General features: G+C 35.3%; 3 protein-coding genes across 4 annotated transcripts in view; 1 reads left to right on the top strand and 2 right to left on the bottom strand.

The window, feature by feature from the left end:
* The window catches only part of LOC107692857 (prolyl 4-hydroxylase subunit alpha-2-like), a 5,355-nt gene extending 1,514 nt beyond the window's left edge, over positions 1-3,841 (bottom strand). The window contains exons 1-10 of the mRNA XM_016492064.1: positions 3,763-3,841; positions 3,271-3,367; positions 2,904-2,992; positions 2,724-2,816; positions 2,411-2,623; positions 2,172-2,302; positions 1,893-2,069; positions 904-956; positions 602-698; positions 305-355 (exon numbers count right to left, since the gene is read on the bottom strand). Of these exons, the coding sequence (XP_016347550.1) occupies positions 305-355; positions 602-698; positions 904-956; positions 1,893-2,069; positions 2,172-2,302; positions 2,411-2,623; positions 2,724-2,816; positions 2,904-2,992; positions 3,271-3,367; positions 3,763-3,841 (1,080 nt within the window). The remainder of the gene's footprint in view (positions 1-304; positions 356-601; positions 699-903; positions 957-1,892; positions 2,070-2,171; positions 2,303-2,410; positions 2,624-2,723; positions 2,817-2,903; positions 2,993-3,270; positions 3,368-3,762) is intronic.
* A 1,672-nt stretch (positions 3,842-5,513) lies between these two features.
* LOC107692885 (prolyl 4-hydroxylase subunit alpha-1) lies at positions 5,514-9,585 on the bottom strand. The gene is made up of 14 exons (XM_016492095.1): positions 9,501-9,585; positions 9,087-9,183; positions 8,741-8,889; positions 8,439-8,558; positions 8,122-8,343; positions 7,887-8,029; positions 7,606-7,782; positions 7,418-7,470; positions 7,115-7,211; positions 6,698-6,748; positions 6,290-6,328; positions 6,116-6,184; positions 5,938-6,034; positions 5,514-5,817 (listed from the first exon to the last, which is right to left on the bottom strand). The coding sequence occupies exons 1-14, from the start codon at positions 9,583-9,585 to the stop codon at positions 5,747-5,749; spliced, it is 1,470 nt and encodes a 489-aa protein (XP_016347581.1). The 3' UTR covers positions 5,514-5,746.
* A 1,829-nt stretch (positions 9,586-11,414) lies between these two features.
* The window catches only part of LOC107692877 (DNA ligase 1-like), a 33,800-nt gene continuing 24,636 nt past the window's right edge, over positions 11,415-20,578 (top strand). The window contains exons 1-18 of one of the 2 annotated variants that reach the window (XM_016492083.1): positions 11,415-11,597; positions 11,858-11,920; positions 12,160-12,331; positions 12,445-12,538; positions 13,039-13,170; positions 13,260-13,562; positions 13,761-13,866; positions 13,999-14,094; positions 14,906-14,962; positions 15,091-15,149; positions 15,376-15,489; positions 15,569-15,735; positions 15,964-16,040; positions 16,282-16,373; positions 16,585-16,684; positions 17,173-17,258; positions 17,348-17,463; positions 17,571-17,666. In XM_016492083.1, the coding sequence (XP_016347569.1) occupies positions 11,581-11,597; positions 11,858-11,920; positions 12,160-12,331; positions 12,445-12,538; positions 13,039-13,170; positions 13,260-13,562; positions 13,761-13,866; positions 13,999-14,094; positions 14,906-14,962; positions 15,091-15,149; positions 15,376-15,489; positions 15,569-15,735; positions 15,964-16,040; positions 16,282-16,373; positions 16,585-16,684; positions 17,173-17,258; positions 17,348-17,463; positions 17,571-17,666 (1,947 nt within the window). In that variant the 5' untranslated portion in view covers positions 11,415-11,580. Of the gene's footprint in view, positions 11,598-11,857; positions 11,921-12,159; positions 12,332-12,444; positions 12,605-13,038; positions 13,171-13,259; positions 13,563-13,760; positions 13,867-13,998; positions 14,095-14,905; positions 14,963-15,090; positions 15,150-15,375; positions 15,490-15,568; positions 15,736-15,963; positions 16,041-16,281; positions 16,374-16,584; positions 16,685-17,172; positions 17,259-17,347; positions 17,464-17,570; positions 17,667-20,578 lie in introns of both variants that reach the window. The other variant, XM_016492082.1, reaches the window with a different exon arrangement.

Below are 20,578 nucleotides of genomic sequence, written 5' to 3'. Positions count from 1 at the left end.
TGTAAAAAAAAAAATTTTAAAAAAAAAAAAAAAAAAAAGCAACGATAAAGTCTCTTCAAGAAGGGATAACCACAGATTTTTTTTTAAGTCATAAATGTTTTATTTTTTCATATACATATATATATTTTTTTCTTTTGTGCAGAGTATTTTGTTGTCACTTTATATGAAAATGTTCAGTATAATATTTTCTCAAAAATCCCACACCATGGAGAATTTACTGTGGAAACCCATGGAAAATTCTGTGTTGGTTCTATAAAAATTGTTCTATACAAATGTCTGTATATTATTAACATTGTAATCTTACCCATGCATCATAATGTGGTTCATATCTGCCACCTATCCCGTAATTCTGAACCTGGAAAATGATTACACCACTCATATTTCACAGGGAACAGAACATGTTTAATTTGTTGAAGTGTGAATATAAAATATATTATAATCATAAAATATCATCATATATCATTTATCATATTTATCATATCAAAGCTGATATACGAGCTTTGGCAAAAGTTACAGTCTGAAGTTTATTTAGTTTGAGCAGTAAAGAAAAGATATGCTGTCTGTGCATGAACAGGTGATTTCTTTCTTACTGTGACCGTACATGTAGGTCTTCAGCTGATTTCATGGAGAGTCCTGTGATGTCTGCAATCCTCTGATTGAAATGAGAAACCACAGGCTTGTCTTCCTTTAAAGAAACACTAAATACAAAGACATGATTTTTCAGTAACACTTTACAATTAGATTCAATTTGTTTAGTTATTGAATTGAAAAATATTGTAAAGTGTTTCTATTTTTCTTCCCAAAATAAGTGTGAAGAAATAATATGAGTGCTATAATATAACAGTAATGTAATGTAAATGTTCATTTTGAGTGAATATAATGGGTGAAAAGTGAGATAATCACCTTTGAGAAGTACGGATCTTTGATACTCCCTCAATAGTCAAAGACCTAGAAAGCTACAGTAGGCCACATAAGGTAAATGGAACATCCTCAGGGCAGCCTAGGCGTATCTGAATTTTTTCTTTCAGACGAACACAATCGCAGTCATATTTAAAATTGTCCTGGCTCTTCCAAGCTGCAGTGAATGGTGCCCCTTTTTTTGAAGCCTAAAAAACTGCATCCATCCATCATAAAACTATACTCCACACAGCTCCGGGGTGTTAATACAGGCCTTCTGAAGCAAAATGATGCGTTAGTGTAAGAAAAATATAGATTTTTAAAAATGTATAAACTGTAATCTCCAGCTTCCGGTCGCTCAAGCAGGCACGTTCACGACAAGGTGTTCGAGTGTATGACGTAGGCGCAGCGGAAGGCGCAACATTAGAATAAGAAGTACAAAATGAAGATTTGTATAGAAAAATGTCGGCGGATTTCGATATAAGTCAAGAGAAGACTGATTTTCCTTTGCTGAAGTAAGGAAACTTTGGTTCTCGCGAGACTAGCATATTCTCACCGGACCTTACGCTATGCCTACATCCTACGTCATCCGCCGGAATTCTATTGTGAACGCACGTATGACAGTTAGCGGAAGCTAGAGATACATTTTTAAATATTGATTTTTTTTTTCTTTCAAAAACGCATCGATTTGCTACAGGAGGCCTGTATTCACCCCCCCGGAGCTGTGTGGGACACCTTTTATTATGGATGGATGCACTTTATTTGACGTCTTTTGGACTATTGAAAAATAACACCCATTCACTGCCATTATTAAGCTTGGAAGAGCCAGGACGGTTTTAAATAACTCCGATTGGATTCGTCTGAAACAAGAAAGTCATATACACCTAGGATGGAGTAAATTATGGGGTAATTTTAATTTTTGGGTGAACTATCCCTTTAACAAGATATTATAATGATTCAAATATTTTATTGATTTGTGTGTGTTAGATATTCACCAGAGGTCTGGAGATATTCTTCAGGATTGCTATCTCTCTGTCTGAAATAATGTCATGATATCTGATGATGCCAGGCTCGTCCCACTCCACTTCCTCTTTCACTGGTGCATACGTCAGTCTGGGGTTTTCTCCACCTGTGCTGTACCTACAGGACAGCGCCCTCTGCCTCTTGGAGGTCTGATGTTATCAAATATAATAACATTCCAATATACAAAAACAAAGATTTACATTGACTGTTGTAATTTCATGTCAGATATTGATTTGAGACTTTGTACTTACCTTCTCATCAATCCCTCCTCTGCACAGTGTCTCATATTTATTTGACTCTGTGTTCAGTGTCAATATGTCAGGGTATTTCTGTAAGTGTAGGAGTCTGTTCAGCTGAACTATGTCTTCATCATTAGTTGAATCTAAGGGAAAAGATGTTTATGACTTAAATCACAACAATTGGGTCAAATTGACTGACAAACTCAATTATAAAAATATTAGTATTAAACTCCAGGACACTATGAGCTCACCCAGATTTAGACGATGGTCAAAGTAGATTGCCACAGGTAGGCTGCCAAAACCATAGGCTGAGAAACTAAGGTAATTTGTCAAAACTTTATTAGTTGAGTAATTTTTAAATGTGTTACGAATGTACAGAAACCAGAGAAAGGCATGCTGGAATTTGCTCTCGTTATAAGCGACCAACCCCACATGGTAAGCTTCCTCTGCATTTAGAGATGTGTCTGTGAAATCAAAACAGATTGAAGCTGATTTTTGAAAGAAATATAAAAAGTGAAACTCTCTCAGTGAAACCACATAGGTGCAAAACCGCGGACAATTCACCCTTCATGATGTCTTCTGGGTAGAGTTTGTAGATCTCTTGCAGTCTTATCAGCCCTGAAGCAGCACCATCCAAATCCTCTGGCTGTGGGATCTCTAGCAACTTTGCGTCCAACTCATTCTGATACTTGTTACACTGATAAAAACTCAGTTGAATGTGTTTGACAATATTTATTAATTAACTGAGGAGTGTGTAAGCAGCCACAGGGTCTCTCATGATTTCCTCAGGGTCCACAGGGTCGGAGTGTGAAAGCAGAAGATTCTGATAAACACTGGATTGAAGACAGTGGTTCATCAGAAGTTGTATTGTTAAAAAAAAAAAAAAAAAAAAACTTAATCATACATCTAACACCATATATAAGATTGTTAAACCTCCATTGCTATAAAACTGAATGCTTTTTTAATCTTATGTTTTTTTAAAAAAAAAAAAAAAAAAAAACTTAATCATACATCTAACACCATATATAAGATTGTTAAACCTCCATTGCTATAAAACTGAATGCTTTTTTAATCTTAAAATTTATAGAGGGAACAATGAAAGTGTATTCACCTCTTCATTGTCTCTACATTCTTTTCTTCAGCATTAATGTACTGACTGAAGCCCTGCAGAAGGTCTTCTTTCTTCTCAACAAGCTGTGCAATTTGATCTACAGTATTGAACAATCTTCACTTAATGTCAAAGAACATTTGATATATGTTATATTTGATTTTTTTGTCATTAGAAGTATAATGAAAAAGGTTTCAAGTAAGAAACCAAAGAGAGAGTTCATATTGTTTAGTCAATAATAAATAAAAAAATTAAAATCTACAACTATGTTTGTATGAGTGTATCAGTATTGAAATATGGCAACATTTATTTTGGTCTATCACAAATGAATACATAAAATTAACTTGTCATGGCAACTGCGTAAAAACATCAGATAGAGAAATATGGATAGAACACTATAACATTAAAGTATTAACAATTAAACTAATAAAAATATAATTAATAAATATAATATATATAATATATATATATATATACATAAATATAATTAATAACCTGTTGATGAGAAGAATTCATGCCTAGCAGTACAGACAGTCCAAAAACACACCACAAATGTCAGTTCCTTTAAGGCCATTATCAAATCTTCAATTTCTCAAAACACAACTTCAGTATGTATACCTTGAAGTGAAATTGAGCTTAAATACAGACCATTTATTTGCGTCTTTCAGAGACACACCTGTAGACACGCCTGCCCATTTTATAGTTTCTCTGTATTCCTACTATTTTATGAAAAACAAAAGTGAAACTTTACATGAGTTAGTTCTCATGTGTCAGCAGGCTAGTTGTGGGAACAATGAAGTAAAGCCTATATACACATTTGCTATCAGTTAACAAATGAGTAACTATGTAAACAAACAGGGCATAAAAGTAGACAACCAAAGAAAAAGGAACTAATCAAAGATGAAACGCACGGACCAAAAGAAGCAAAAAAATAATAATGAATAAAAAACAATCAACATAAAATATTCCGCAAAACAAAACATAAATGTGACATCATGACAGTCATGACATATCACAATAAACTTTTGTTTCTTCTATGAAATTATTTTCTTAGCTACCAATATAATTTCATGTAGCACAATTGGAGACCGCAAAGGGTATAATCATGATAGAAAAAGAGAGACATCCTAATATAAAATTATTATTATAAACTATTGTATTATCAAAGCCTGTTCTAATGTTACCTGGTCAAACTTTACAGGCATAGTGTCCTTTTTGTTGTGTTATTGCAGGATGCTGTGTCAACAATCACGCATGCATTACATGGAAGTCTGATTTATGACTAATGCAGAAACTAAAAGTAAAATGAATGATTTCCATTATATTTTCTGTGTGAGCCAAGGGTTAATAATGATGCAGTCACTGTTTGTATTAGATGTGATTATACACAGTTCCTAAAATTTTGTCTTAAAGAAACCATATAATAACTGAAGAGGGTCAGAATTAGTACACACATACATAATGTGTGGGTGTTTTATGTCATATAAGTCATGTACATGCATGAAGACACTGAAGCCTGAGGGTGAGACACACACATATAATTTTTGTTATTAATAAAATATTGATATACCTAATCACAGGTACTATACAGAGGATATGTTAGCATAATATCTATAGTTATAATTTTTGCGTGCAAAACAGCGCTGTGGCTTTGTTTGGAATTATTTTTGTTGGCGAAATAGTGCAAAAACAGGCAATATGGTCTCTAAAACGTAAGTCTCTTAATAAAACTTCTAGTTTATTGAACTGTTGTAAAAAATCAATATCACATTTGTATATGGTAATTTTGGAGAAAAAAAGGCACTCTTCCGTGTGAAATTGATTAACTATATGAAGTGGTATAAATATACACATTTTCTGTCCCCATGTCTTGAATTTGTGATCATTCTGAATGTATTTTAATAGACTGAATCATGCAGTGAAAGAGCGCTAGAACACTAGACTTCACGTAATGCGTGCACTCTGTAGGTGTTTTGAATGTTTTTTTGCATCGTGAGAACATTGAGCAAAATAGCTCACTTGTCATGGTGTTATTTAACTATATCATGTTATGAATAAACTAAACATTTTGAATTTTAATTTAATATTGAAATCTGAAAAATTAAAAAAAACGGCACATTTTACGTTTTTCATTTGTTCAAACAAAACGAAAAATCAAGAATTCGGCTTCATTTTACAGGAATAACTCCTTACTGACTGCTATAATTGATCCACTCAGGTAATGTGATTATCCATTTATACCTTGCTGAAACTTTATTTTACTCTATTGCACTTATTGCACTTTCTATTGTACATTACAATTATTATTAATATTACTGGCACCTTGACAGTAGTAAATCACTGTTAAAATGCATACAATACAGTAGCTATCTGTGTTACAGATCCTATATACAAAACTTACATGATACATAATAAATATAACAGATACTTCTATAGTACAGATGCACTTCATATGATTTCTCCATGATCTCAGTGTCTTTCACTCCCAGTATGACAAAGAACAGCGTCTCCTGAACTCTTGTCCAAACTCATGGATCCATTTATTAGCCACTGAAAAGACCCAATATATGTATGAAATGTAGTCATTTTAACATAGATTTATTTATACATTATAGAAGATACACAATGAAGCAGTAATCCAAGCCGGTTACAATATCTTTAAAAACCTACCCCATTTGTTACCCCTTAACACAGGGCATCCAGCATGTTTTGTATTCAAATCCACATTTCCATTCTTGTGGAGGTTGTACCAAAACACGGCTGAACCCTTAAGCAGTAGAGAGCGGATGCATGAATTAGTCTTAAATCATTCTAATATACCTTATAGATCAGTGATTTGATGGTTTACCTTTTTTGGTTTCAATGCAACGTCAACTTGAGGAAACACAGTGGCGCCCCCTATCTCCACATCACTCATCTACAGCAAGAGCACACCATTTATTGCTCATAAGGATTGTACAATACAGGTAATATGGCAAATTAACTTATAAAGTAACAATGGAATTTGGAGGTCTAAACTTACATAAATTAAGAACGTAGCAATCCTTCCATTCTCATCATCCTGTGAGATCAAACATTAAATTATCTTGCAATGATATGATTGGTTAATATGTTATCAAGCTCTCACTAACACAGAATAGAGCTATTAAAGTTGAAGTTTGAAGACCTAAAAGAGAGCCACGGGTTCTCTCTGGGTTAAAGAAATGTGAAAGTCATTCTACAGTTGAAGAATGACTTTCACATTTTTCATCAACAACATAAATTGCACACAGACACAGTCAAAACCTTAAAGGTGAATTTAAACATGTAAGAGAAAAAAGAAAATTTTAGGTGCAATTGGAAAGTCTCCTTAAGTAACCACATGATAATTTAACTCATGAGGGAATCCAAGGCAAATACTGGCCAAATTGATGTAATGGCTTTATCTTACCAATTCATCATAATGTGGTTCATATCTGCCACCAATCCCATAATTCTGAACCTGGAAAATGATTGCATTATATTAAAATTATGATTTAATTAAAGTAAAACAACACTTAATATTACACAAGGAAAACACATGTTAATCCGTGAAGATACCTTGATGTTCATTGAAGTTTGATAATTGAGGTGAATATAAAATGACTAAATAAAAATATAATATCAGTCCTCAAACCTATTATGCTCTTTGGCAAAAGCTACAAAAAGCAGACTAAACCAAATTATATTATGCAAGAGATTGTGACCAGGCTAGCTGTAAAACATGCTTTGCAAAGCTTTGCTAAACTAGGACAGAGACAGAGTTGTCCTTAAAAAAGAGATGCTGTCTGCACATGAACAGGTGATTTCTTTCTTACTGTGACCGTACAAATAGGTTTTCAGCTGATTTCGTGGAGAGTCCTGTGATGTCTGCTATCCTCTGACTGATACGAGCAACCACAATATTGTCTTCCTTTAGAAAAACACTAAAAACAAGGAAATTATTTTTCGGTAACACTTCACAAGAAGATTTAATTTGTTGTTATCAAATTGAACCCTACTGTAAAGTCTTTCCATTGGTCTTCCAATAATAAGTGTGAGGAAATAATATAAGTACTATAATATAACAGAATTATAATGTAAATGTTAATTTCGAGTGAACATAATAGGTGAAAAATAAGATTATTATCACCCTTGAGAAGTACGATTCTTCGACACTCCCCCTGTAGTCAAAGACCTAGAAAGCTACAGTAGGCAGCAAAAGGTAAACAGAACATCAAATATAAATATGTAAATCATCATCAAGATATTAGATTATAATAATAATGACAAATATTTTATTGATTTGTGTGTGCGTGTTTCTGTGTGTTAGATATTCACTAGAGGTCTGGAGATATTCGTCAGGATCTCTATCTCTCTGTCTGAAATAATGTCATGATATCTGATGATGCCAGGCTCGTCCCACTCCACTTCCTCTTTCACTGGTGCATAAATCAGTCTGGGGTTTCCTCCACCTGTGCTGTACCTACAGGACAGCGCCCTCTGCCTCTTGGAGGTCTGATTTTATAAAATATAATAAACATCCAATACACAAGAATTTATATTGACTGTTTCACAATTTCATGTCAAATAATGATTTAAATTTGAGAAGTTGCACTTGCCCTCTCATCAACCTCTCCTCTGCACAGTGTCTCATATTTACTTGATTCATTGTTCAGTCTAAATATGTCAGGGTTTGAAGTTCTCTGCAAGCGAAGGCGTCTGTAAAGGCCCAGCAGAACTTTGACTTCATCGTTAGTTGGGTCTGAGGCAAAGAAGTTTATGACTTCAATAGTCTGATCGGAAAGTTGTCTGATAACCTCACAAATAAAAATATTCTGGACACCATGAGCTCACCCAGATTTAGAAGCTGTTGGCCGAAGTAGATTGCCACAGGTAGGCTGCCAAAACGATAGGCAGATAAACTAAGGTAAAGGAGCAACTTTTCCTTAGTAGTGTTTGAGTATTGTGTTAATCTGTCCAGACTGTACAGAAACCAGAGAAAAGCATGCTGGAATTTGTGCTCGTTATAAGCGACAAACCCCACATGGTAGGCTTCATCTGCGTTTAGAGATATTTCTGTGAAATATGAAATGAAAGCATCAATCAGATTGGAACTTGGAAGGAAAAAGTGAAACTCTCACAGTGAAACCACATTGGTGCAAACATTTCACCCTTTGTGATGTTGTGTGGGTAGAGTTTGTAGATCTCTTGCAGTCTGATCAGTCCTGAAGCGGCACCATCCAAGTCCTCTGGCTGTGGGATTTGTGCATATGTCAGCACTGTCTGATACACTACAAGATTTTCAAATATGAGAACAGATCCATAAGCAACTGCATTGAAAAGTTGAATAAAATAGCATCAAAAAGCATTTACCACTGGTTCACTCTTTCATTACCAGTTTTTCTCCACATTTATAAATAAACTACAATGCATGTTTAGACATTTGAATTTATAGAATTAAATAAGATCTCACATTGATAAAGACTCTGTTGAGTGTAATCTACGATGTTTTTCCATTCAGCCCTCACTCGTCTGAGGAGTTTATAAGCTGCCACAGGGTCTTTGATTTTCTCAGGGTCCACAGGGTCTAAGTATAAGCCCAGCTGAAGCAGCAGAAGAAGCCTGGATTGAAGATAAAAGTTCAAATCAAATGTACATCAAATGTTGTAGTGTTAAATAAATGAATTTATCAATATAATCTTGATCTAAAACCAGATATAAGATTGTTAAATATCCACAATTAGTTTCCTATACCAGGTTATTGCTGTAAACTGAAAAGCTTTTAATCAAAAATACTTTCATGTTTAGGGAATTTTCACCTCTTCATTATCTTTACATTTTCTTCTTCAGCATCGATGTACAAACTGAAGGTCTTCAGAAGGAATTCCTCTTCTTCAAAAAGTTGTGACATTTTATCTATAAAACAATTACATCTGCACTTAACTGTCAAAGAACTGTTCATTCTTTTTTATTTATTTGACATACCTGGTGGTATAATGAAAACTGTTTATTCATTAGGTAAGAAACCAAAGAGAACGATAATAACTGTATGAAATCAATAATTAAAAAAGGGAAAATTTGATTGTAAATTTGATTATAGTCAGAAGTGTCTCACAAATTAACGAAGCAAGTACATAAGAGAAATATGGACAAAACTTTTTTTATTAAAAAAAAAAATGAATAAACTCAAATTAAATAATTTATATCGTATCCAAATACAAACAATAATATACCTGTTGAAGTGAAGAATTCATCCCCGTTAGTACAGACAATCCAAGAACACACCACAAGAATAAATGTCAGTTCCTTTAAAGCCATTATCTGACCTTCAATACCTCAAAACACAAAAACTTGTGTACTTTATGTTTCTAGAAGGGAGCTAGTGGAGCTTAAATATACGCCTCCTTTTAAAGACCCACCTGTATTACATCATCTGCCTGCATTTTCCAATTTCCCAGTACTGCAATCAAAGATTTATGAAACGAAAGTGAAAATTAACATGAGTGAGCTCTCGTGACATATGATGCTTCAAAAATAGTCTTTCATTTCTTGTACATAGTAATTAGATGTACCTAATAACTGGACAAAACATAGTTGTGTTTGTTCAATCATGAGACCTGTTTAAAATCATTTAACACTGCATACACAATGGGCATATAGAATTGAATTGAATTAAATTGAATTGAACTTTTTCTATTTGTCATTTGTTTACAATCTTTTGTGTTTTTGTTGTGCAAACATATTTTAGGCTTATTTGAAATTAGCTACTTTCCATAAAGTCTGTAGGAACGAGACCACCCAGTTTTTTTAAAGCAGGAATAGGTTTCACAGCCAACCCCTCCCCGCCATATCATCGCAGACTGTCAGGTTGACATATCAACAGAGTGTTTAAAAGACAAATATATTTCACCTTGCGGACTCACTTTTCTAGAAGTGGTGTGTACAACAGTTCAGACACTGGCCAAATGTCTAGTGCCTAATATAGGCAGAATAACTAAATAAAAAGAAAAATAATTCAGTTATCTATAATTCATCTGTCATTCAAAATATTGTTACAAGAATGCTGTGTTAGCAACCATGTCTGGATCACATGTGAGTGTGACTAATGCAGAAACTAAAAGTTAAAGTACATAATTCCATCAGCATATGTGTGTTGTGTGTGCATCATGTCTCACGCAGCTTGAAGGCAAGTATGTTGACAGGCTTGTTTTCTACATGCGGGGTTCACCTAAACATCCAGCTTAAGACTGAACAGGGAGAGAGACAGAATGTATTTCATACCACAATAACTGTATGACACTCCCACTGGAACTAAACACAAACAATCAAATATCATACTGATTCCAGCACTTCCTGATGATGAAAAAAAAAGAAACAATATCAATATATCATGTTAAAATTGTGATATCACTATCAAAATTATCAATCAATTTCTGTGTATTTCATTCAGCTTTTAGACACCATTGAATTTGAACAGTATCATATCACAATGTGATCAGCTCTGATAAGTCTTTCATCACAAAAACACCTTTTCTTATCAGAAATCTTGTCAAATAAATTCTAGTTTCCAGGCCATAGGCTATATGAATTTCAATTATATACATGAATGGTGGTGATCAGAATAAAAAAATGTTTTAAAAATATTCAAATTAAAGAAAGGAATTTCACACACACGCACACACGTTGGGTTTCCATGTTTTAAGGGTCATTAGCCTACATAAATGTAAAGGTTTTTATACTGTATAAACTGTTTTCTATCCCCTAACTATAACACTACCCCTCACACAAAACTTGTGTGTTTTTCAAAAAAATCTCATAATAATAAAATAAAAAAAAATCAATAATAATAATAATAATATTAAATAAATAAAGATCATTCTGTATGATTTATAAGCTTGTTTCCTCATGGGGACCAAAAAATGTTCCCACAAGGTCAAGAAACAGAAACAAAAGAAGGAAAAGGCTGAGAAACAATAAACTAGGAGGAATCTAAATCCATATATACTATTTTAGTGGCCGTATGAGCATGTGAATACACCGAATTTGAGTAAACAATATGATAATTTTTTCCTAGCGATACACAATTGCATTCATTGCCTCCAAACCAACAGGCGGCACTAAAATACTTTTGTACTAAATAAACTCCGTTGTTTTTTGTAGTCTGCGGAAACGACGTCATTTTGGCGCCGAATTATACAGAGTTAAGCGCGCGGAAGAAAACATCGATGCTTCAGAAATTTTAATAACACGCCAAAATATATATTAAGAATATATTCCGGATTTACTTAGTATCAGCAGTGCAAGACCCCAACAATGCAGCGAAGCATAGCGTGAGTGTGTCCTGTTTTCTTTTGCTTTTTCATCCGTGTTGTTGACCACAGAACATTACATGAACTGCAGTGTCTGATTCTGATACAAGAAGACCGTGTTTAACCTACACCAACTAACTTTCTAACTGCGACATTGTTTTTTCCCCTTTTTTCCTTAAATTGTCTTTCTTTAAATGTATTGGATAACTTCTAAAACAGTAACGTTATCAACCTGAGCGAGCTCATTTGTCTTTCGTTATCTCGTTGTTTCCCGCCCACAGATCTTTCTTTCAGCCAATGAAAAGCAAGGAAAAGAGTGATGGACAGGTCAAAGCAAAAACCGAGTGAGTGATATTTAGGGATGTTTACCGAATTAAACATTGTTTAATTAAATGTATTTTTTTCTTTGATTTTGAACATAATGTTGTAGAAACTTAAATGCAGCTATTTATCTTGATTATGTATGTGTTCTCTTTGGAAACAGTGACAACTATAGAGTTGGAGGAATATGAAGACAAACAAGCAATGTTATATTGTTATATAATAATGTTGAATAATGTTTTTGTTTTCTTCTGCTGCTTAGACCTGTAAAAAGTCCCCTCAAAATTCAGAATGGCATGCAGGAAAATGATTCACCTGTAAAGAAGGTTCATAAACGCAGTCGAGCAATCATAGACAGCGATGATGAAGATCAGCCAATAGTAAAAGAGCAGGTGCTAAAACAGAGTGAAGTTCAAACAGCAAAGCCAGAGAAGGTAAGACTTGAGTAATCATGAGCATCAACCATAACAACATGTCAGTATTGTTGTTAACGTTTCTGTTTCTATGTCTTACTATGCTAAACACACACAATTCTGTTATTACAAAGGCTGCTTCCACTGTATCTCCAAAAACTCCCATAACCCCAACAACTCCTGTCACGTTGAGTACCTCTGTTGCCGTGGTAACCCCTGCTTCCTCAGGTGCTCCAGGAACTCCAGCAACTCCGACATCAACATCGCCGTCAGGCATTCCCAAACGCAAGACTGGTCTGTATCAGTCTCTTCTTGCCACATTCCTTCTTGTACTACTCATCATTTATTGTTTCTTTAATTCTTCTTAATACTCCAAAAAACAGTTCCAGCTGTCTTTTTTTATGTGAACTGGCAAATTCATCCTAACCGTGTAAAGCCTGACATGAAATAATAGGCAAAAAATCTTTTCTTTTTTTTTTTCTTTTTTTTTTAAATAAAAGTCCCGCCTCGAATGCATCGGCCAAACAGGAAAACTTATTGGCCGATGCCGATATTTTAAAAATGCCAAATATCGGCCAATATATCGGCCTTGGCGATATATTGGTCGACCACTACAGATGACAGAAGGCATGAAGTAGATTGTGTACCACAGGTTTTTCAGCAAAGTTTATGTACCAAATATGAGACAGTAGGCTTTATAGGGTTAAAATCTCTCTCCCGTTCTCTAGCTCGCAAGCATTTCCCCAAGAGGAAGCTGGAAAGCAGAAGTGATGGAGAGGGGACAAAAGAGGAGGAGAATGAGGTCGATGGAGAGCAGGAAAGTAAGAGAGCACGAGTAGAGTCTTCACCTGGAAAGACAGGTGAGATGAGCTGATCTCTGTGCACAGGTATCCTGTCCAATATCTTCATACGTTTCTCATTGTTTCTTCTCTTTCTTACTTCAACTCAGACAACGAGATGATGGAGGTGGAAGAGAAGAGAGCAGATGGGAAGACTGCTGTGGAGGAACAGAAAGGAGAGGATAAAGCAAAATCAACCGTAGTTGAGGACGATGCAAACAATGAGATGAAAGAAAAGGATAAAAGTGACATAAAACAGGAGAAAAAGATAAATGGAGAAAATGGGAAGAAAGAAAAAAAAGAAGGCAAGAAAGAGAAGGAAGATAGCAGTCCTGAACGAGTGGTTAAAAAAGAAAAAAACACAGAAGAGGAAGGGGGATCGGCCAAAAAGAAACCTATCAGCAGCTTTTTTGGTAAGCTTTTTGTCCTTTTCTTTCTCTGTTTTCTCCCGTCTTTTTAATTGAAGGGGTAGTTCACTCCAAAATGAACATTGTCATTATTTACTTACCCTCATGTGTAGGGTACCCCCAAACCTGTATGATTAGTAAAACAATTTTCGTTTTTAGTTTAACTTTTTTTAAACTCTTTATATAACTTACAATCTCTTGTAGCTCCCAGAAAGGCAGCTGTAAAACTGGAAAAAGAGGAGCAAATTGAGGGAGAAAAAAAGAAGAATGGAGAGATCTCTGATGCTGCTGAACAGAAAGAGAAGAAAAGGTTAAAGTCAAAAAAATTTCAGATATTAAACTGACTTGGAACATTTTATTTAAGAAATATAATTGTTTGTTTCGAAAGGGACCAAGTGTTTTTCTGTGACTCCATTTAAAATGAGCTTTATTGTTTTGACAGTGAAAAGGGGATGGATTCTGCAGTCCAGAGCCAGTATGATCCCTCCAGAGCACATTACAATCCCGTTGACCACGCTTGCTGGCAGAAGGGCCAAAAGTAAAGCCTGCCTTTTATTAGTTAAATTACAGAGTGCTGCAGGAATGAATCCAAAAACAGAGCTAGAGTAGCATTTTTGCACATCCGGTTTCATCTTCCTAAAGTCAATGATTTTTGGTAAAATGCCTTAAGTCTTTAGTTAAGTAGTCTTTTTTTCCTTTTAAAGCTTTTTCATGTCTTAAAAATGTTTGCTGACGAGTGGCTAACTAGGACTTCAAAGGTTATCAAGGACATTGAACATCACCAGGGTGAACAGGAAAACCCATCTACTCACTAGTCTGGTTGTGTTTGTACTCGTGCCCTTTCAAACTATTCTAACTCAAACTTTTCAACTTCTAGACTTCAAATAAACATTGAAAGACTTGTTGGAAGCTTAGTGGATATGACAAAGTAGTGTGAGCATGTTGTCGTTGGTTTTGTGGCTTTTTACTTGTGCTGATTGTATTTAGGCTTCAAATTATAAGTTGTTAATTTGTATAAATTATATTTATGAACAAAATGTGTACGAATCAACTTCTGCTAGTTATTTTCTGCAATAATGCAAAAGCCAATGGAAAAATCCTATTGGCTCTTTTGTGTCGGAACCAGGCTGATGCTAACTTCTGGATTGACTTACGAAAATATGTCATCCCTGCAGCACTATATATCATTGTTATAAGATCAAGAAAGTTGGAAACAATTATTCCACTAAAGTCTTTTTCTAACAAACAGCTTAATACAATTGCAAAATACAGTTTTCTTTCTAAAGCAATAAACTTTGCTTGACACTTTTTTTATGGAAGTTCATTTATGTATGTTATCTCTTTCTCAGAGTGCCATATTTGGCTGTCGCTCGCACCTTTGAGAAGATTGAAGAGGATTCGGGCAGGTATGAAGTAGAATTATTCTATGTATATATATTGTGTGTATGTTTGTTTTCTCTTACATCTATTTGAGTTTGAAAATAGGTGTGTGTGTGTGTAGCAGTTAAAATTCAATCTTTTTTTTCTTTTTTAGGCTGAAGAACATTGAAACCCTTTCCAACTTTCTGCGATCTGTAATTCTACTCTCTCCCGGTGAGTGTGTGTACTTAATTCATTGAGTTTAAATAGGTTATTATTAATTATTTATGCCAGACAGGGATCGTTTTTCTTTCTTTTTGTCTGAGTAGTGAATAGGTGAACAGATTAATGTCTTATGTGTTAGAGAGGCAGATTGAAGAAAAGACTTTAACTTTTTCTAGCACATATTCAAAATGTCTAAACTTCACCGTTTCCATTTGTTCAATACTCTGTTGTTTAGATGACCTGCTATGCTGTGTGTACCTGTGTCTGAATCAGCTCGGCCCTGCATATCAGGGTCTGGAGCTGGGTGTTGGGGAGACCGTCCTGATGAAAGCTGTTGCTCAAGCAACTGGTAAATATATTTGTGTTTTCCCTAATGTCATTCACCGTTCTCCTTGCCTGACCCCTTCACTGTTAACTTCTGTTACCAGGGCGACAACTGGACAAAATCAAGGCGGAGGCTCAGGAGAAAGGTGACCTGGGATTGGTTGCTGAAAGTTCCCGTAGCAACCAGAGAATGATGTTTGCACCGGCCAATCTGACAGCAGGGGGCGTTTTCAACAAACTGAAAGAGATTGCTAACATGAGTGGAAACTCTGTGAGTACAAATATAGTAATAGTGATATTGTGAACATATTGTTACAGTTTAACACAACAATTTTAATATATTTTAAGATATAATTTATTCCTGTGATGGCAAAGCTGAATTTTCAGCAGCCATTACTTTACCAAAAAAAAACAATTTGAACAAGTTTAATTTTGTCCATGTATATGCTCTCAATGAAAATCAGCTTCCTCTCTCTTTTGCTCTTTCTCTCTCTGTCAGGCAATGAATAAGAAGATTGACATTATTAAAGGCCTCTTTGTGGCATGTCGGTTTTCTGAGGCTCGATACATTGCCAGGTGAGTCATTTCACCTTTCACTTATTACTTTTTCAATTTCTCATCTGACCAATCGTGCAGAAATGTTGAGTTCATTCTGAAAAATACAGAATAATGAATGTAATTTATGAATGACAGTTGATCTTTACTAAATCTAAATGATGTGCTGCTGGCCTTGATTATAGTGCTGTATGGTGACAGATTTGTATGCATATTAACGTGGAAATATGTTATTTTGATTGGTTGCTTGTGTGATTGACAGGTCACTGGCTGGGAAGCTGCGGATCGGATTGGCTGAGCAGAGCGTTCTCTCGGCTCTCAATCAGGCTGTGTGTCTGTCGCCCCCGGGCCAAGGTTTGAAATGATCCTAATGAAACTGGCATTAACACACATCATAATCAGAGCATTGATAGAACCTCCAGGCTTTCGGCATTTGCAATTAGATTATTCTCTGCCATGATGAATAAAAAATGAATAACGTTTAAACATGTAAATATTAATTAGGTGTCTATTTATTTTAGCAGTGCTGAAATGTTACTAATATGTTTTTCTTGTGTTGGTTCAGAGTTCCCACCGGCTGTGCTGGATGCAGGGAAAGGAATGAGTGCAGAAAACAAGAGAGCGTGGATGGAAGAGAAAGCACTGATCCTGAAACAGACATACTGGTGAGTCTTTTATGTGAAATATCTTATTCAGGTCAGTACTAAATAAAAAAAATAACATGTATTTGTATGATTGTGGTAAAATAATTAACATTTTGCACATACTGCAAAGTGTATGTAAAATTTTGAACAACTGTATATATGAATATACATATATATGAATCCTGTCAAAAGGCTGAAAATGTCAAGATTTTTTAATATTCTATTCTATTGGCTAGCATAAGGTAAATGTACACAGACTGAGCGCAATCTGATTGTCAAACACAAACTGGTGTTGTGAGGGATAATTATCCATATACTACAAACAATATTTCAATTACGACTACAGGTGTCCGCTGCATAACAAGTGCCTGTTTGATGAGTATTAGCATAATTTGTACCCTACAGGAAGTCTAATTTTAACAAATTGGACAGGTGTTGCACTTACTACATATAGCCTCAATGCATACAAATAATGTTTTCATTACTTTCACTCATATTGTTCCTCTCAGTGAGATGCCAAATTATGATGCTATCATTCCTGTATTGCTGAAGGAGGGCATAGATGAACTGCCCAATCACTGCAAGCTCACCCCAGGTACTGACCAATCACAACTTGCCCAGTTCTCCCACCCTCCAACAGAAAATTTAGTTTAGAATGAGACCAAACAATGTTGTGTTTTACAGGTGTTCCCCTGCGGCCCATGTTGGCTCACCCGACAAAAGGGGTCGGTGAGGTAATGAAACGTTTTGATGAGGCATCTTTCACCTGCGAGTATAAATATGATGGAGAGAGAGCCCAGGTGTGTGTTGTTTTAATATTGTTCCACAAGGTGGAGCCTTAGCCATAAAATTGACTTTCTCTTTCCATAGCAAAATATTATTTTTTTTTTTGGTTTGCATTTAACAGATCCATATTCTTGAGAATGGAGAGGTGCGCATTTTTAGCCGAAACCAAGAGGACAACACAAGCAAATACCCTGATATTATTTCACGAATCCCACAGGTAACACATATACACCCAGAGAGAAAGAAATAGATATAAGATGGATGCAAAAGCAAGTCACTGTGTTTAAAGCCGGGTGCACACTGTCCGATTTCTTTCCACAATTTTGCTGTCTAATTTCAGGGATAATAAAAGATTCCATCATATGGCAAAATTGGCGATCTTGGATCGCCTAAGCCTCAGTGTGACATGCTCACTGACGCCCACTTAGTTGCTTTTGCTAAGAAATCAAAATGGTTATGTTGGTCATGTTTTATAGAAAACATTTTGGGGTTGAAACTTAATATATACTATTACGGTGATTTAAAATGAATCAGTGTTTTTGTTAAAAAAAAATACTATTTAAAATATTTTTCAGTAATTAAAATAAAGTATAAATACTCTGACATGAAAAACTTAAGTGAAAATTAGACATGCTGCTTTGACAACTGAAATAAGTTTAAGTGCTAAAATTATTAAACTGAAATAAAAATAAAAGATATATTGATATAAAAAAACAAAAATGGATAAATATGAATAAATACCATTATAATATATAAATACTAAAATAACACTGAAATGGAGCAATCAAATATTTCAGAACTGACACAGTCTGGTGACTTCAAATGCCCCTTCAGTTTGTCAGTCATAACTGAAATGTAGCTTGTACAGTAGAGGTCTGCACGGGCTTTAAAGTGAAGCCCGTACCCGAGATCGTCTGACCCGACCCGACCCGACAGTTAAATTTAGAGCCTGAACCCGAAATCTTTTTTTTTTTTTTCCACAACAAATAGCCAATTTTTAAAAAATGCTGTATTTCACGATTGCATGCAACTTATGGAACCATTTAGACAAAAAGGTTCTTCTATGGCATCGTGAAGCACCTTTATTTTTAAGAGTGTAAGGTTGCATTTATTTGAATGAATTATAGGCCTATCATTTATTTGAATTAATTATAGGCCTTTCATTTATTTGAATTAGCGCACGCGAGAGAGAGAGATGAAAGTTGCGTGTGTGAACCTGCGTCTGCGCGTCTCTCTCTACAAGCAATGAGGCTTAGTTCCTTCAAAAACAGTGATTTTACCCCCTCATTGCAGAGAAATATAACGTTGCGAGTCAGTAGCCTGTCCAAGCTATTTTACTAATAAAAGTTTCCGTGCTGTGTTGTCGTGTGCTATAATGTGTGTGCGTGCGTCTATGAAAGCAGCGTAGCCTGCATATAGTTTTAGTTTAGCTATAAACCCGAGCCCAACCCGAAGCTATTCATTAAACATTAACCCGAACCCAACCCGAAAGTATTTCGGGACCCGTTGGGCTCGGGTCGGGTAGCAGACCTCTATTGTACAGTCAGTACATTTGCTGCCTTGGCTTTCACCCAATATCTCACTGGGATAATATTGTACAGTATTGTACTAGCAACTATTGTAAAGTACTCACACAGTGTGCACCTGACCAAATGTTTACATTGTATTAAGGCTGGAATACACTACAGGACTTTTAAAATCTAAACAACTGAGGATCACACACTACCAGACTTTCAGGTTGTTCTGAATGCAACAAACATGCACCTTGTTGCTAGGAGTTGCATGACAAATGATAATGTGTTCACATGATTTTCTATGAAATCTGTGAACTCCTGCTGCTCAGTGTCTGCAGATTGTCTTTGACTTTTGGCAACTATCGTCAGCCCATCCTGGCTGTAAATCCGGGCAAAAGTCCTGTGGTGTATTCCAGCCTTTAGTAAGAAAAAACACTGCCAGTCAGAACATATGATGTTGAATATGCAGCAACTTTGGGATTCTGTTCAAATGAGGTTTCACCGTGGATGGAGGTTCCCAACATGACACGACTAAAATAGAAAACCAAGCGTCTGACGAAATGTTTGCAGAAATTCAGACTAACATGGTTGAGATCACACCTGGTTTGGATGCGCTGTTAGTCTTTCTCACAGACTCTCTCTCTTTCTCTTTATGTTTCTGTGAGTCTGTATCTGTCTCTTTCTCTCTCTTTTTCAAAGGCCGTATTTGTCCTCTGTCATCCTGCTCTGCTCTCCTCACAAGAAAGCAATAATGGATTCCACCCCTAAAGCAAAGAAAGCATTTGATGAATGACACAAGCTAACACACAGATAAATCAATGAAAACGCTGTTGTTTTGCATATCATTGTCCATATCCAATCTCAGAACCGTAATATCTTTTTCTGCCTTCACTTTTCTCAGTTGTCTGATATTCAGTGCAAAATCTCATTATTGTACAAGTATCAAATTATTGTACAAGAAGCAAAACTGTCCGAGTTGTAAACAAGATGTCATGTGGGGAATTAATAAGTTCACTCAGCAGCAGAAATCAGTTGTCAGTCATGTTTTAGAGTGCTAAATATGGTAACGTTCTTGGTAAAGAGTGACAAATGTCTATATGTACAAACTAGCACTTAAAGGGTTAATTCACCTAAAAATGAATATTCTGTCATTAATTACTCACCCTCATGTCATTCCAAACCCGTAAGACCTTCGTTCATCTTCGGAAAACAAATTAAGATATTTTTAATGAAATCTGAGAGCTTTCTGACCCTGCAAAGACAGCAACTCAACTATCACGTTCAAGGCCTGAAACTTGAATTAAGTTTAGTAAAAGGAATATTCTGAGTTTAGTACAAGTTCATCTCAATTGACAGCATATGTACCATAATGTTGATTACCACAAAATTGAATTACCTCTTGTATCTCCTTTTTTGAGGCACTTGCAATGAAAGTGAATGGAGCCAATCCATAAACGTTAAAATATTTAGTTTCAGTAGTATAGACAAAAACAGAATGTGTATTAACACGAAAAACACATTATTTTTCACATATTTTACATTATTACAACACCTCTCTCCCCAGTCTGGCATGAACGGCTCGAATAGTTCCTGTATCAAATGAAGGCCCGCCTTC

The sequence above is a fragment of the Sinocyclocheilus anshuiensis genome, unplaced genomic scaffold (assembly GCF_001515605.1).
Source record: "Sinocyclocheilus anshuiensis isolate Anshui unplaced genomic scaffold, SAMN03320099.WGS_v1.1 scaffold1155, whole genome shotgun sequence".
In the NCBI taxonomy this organism is placed as follows: domain Eukaryota; kingdom Metazoa; phylum Chordata; class Actinopteri; order Cypriniformes; family Cyprinidae; genus Sinocyclocheilus; species Sinocyclocheilus anshuiensis.
This window is presented reverse-complemented; position numbering and strand designations above follow the sequence as displayed.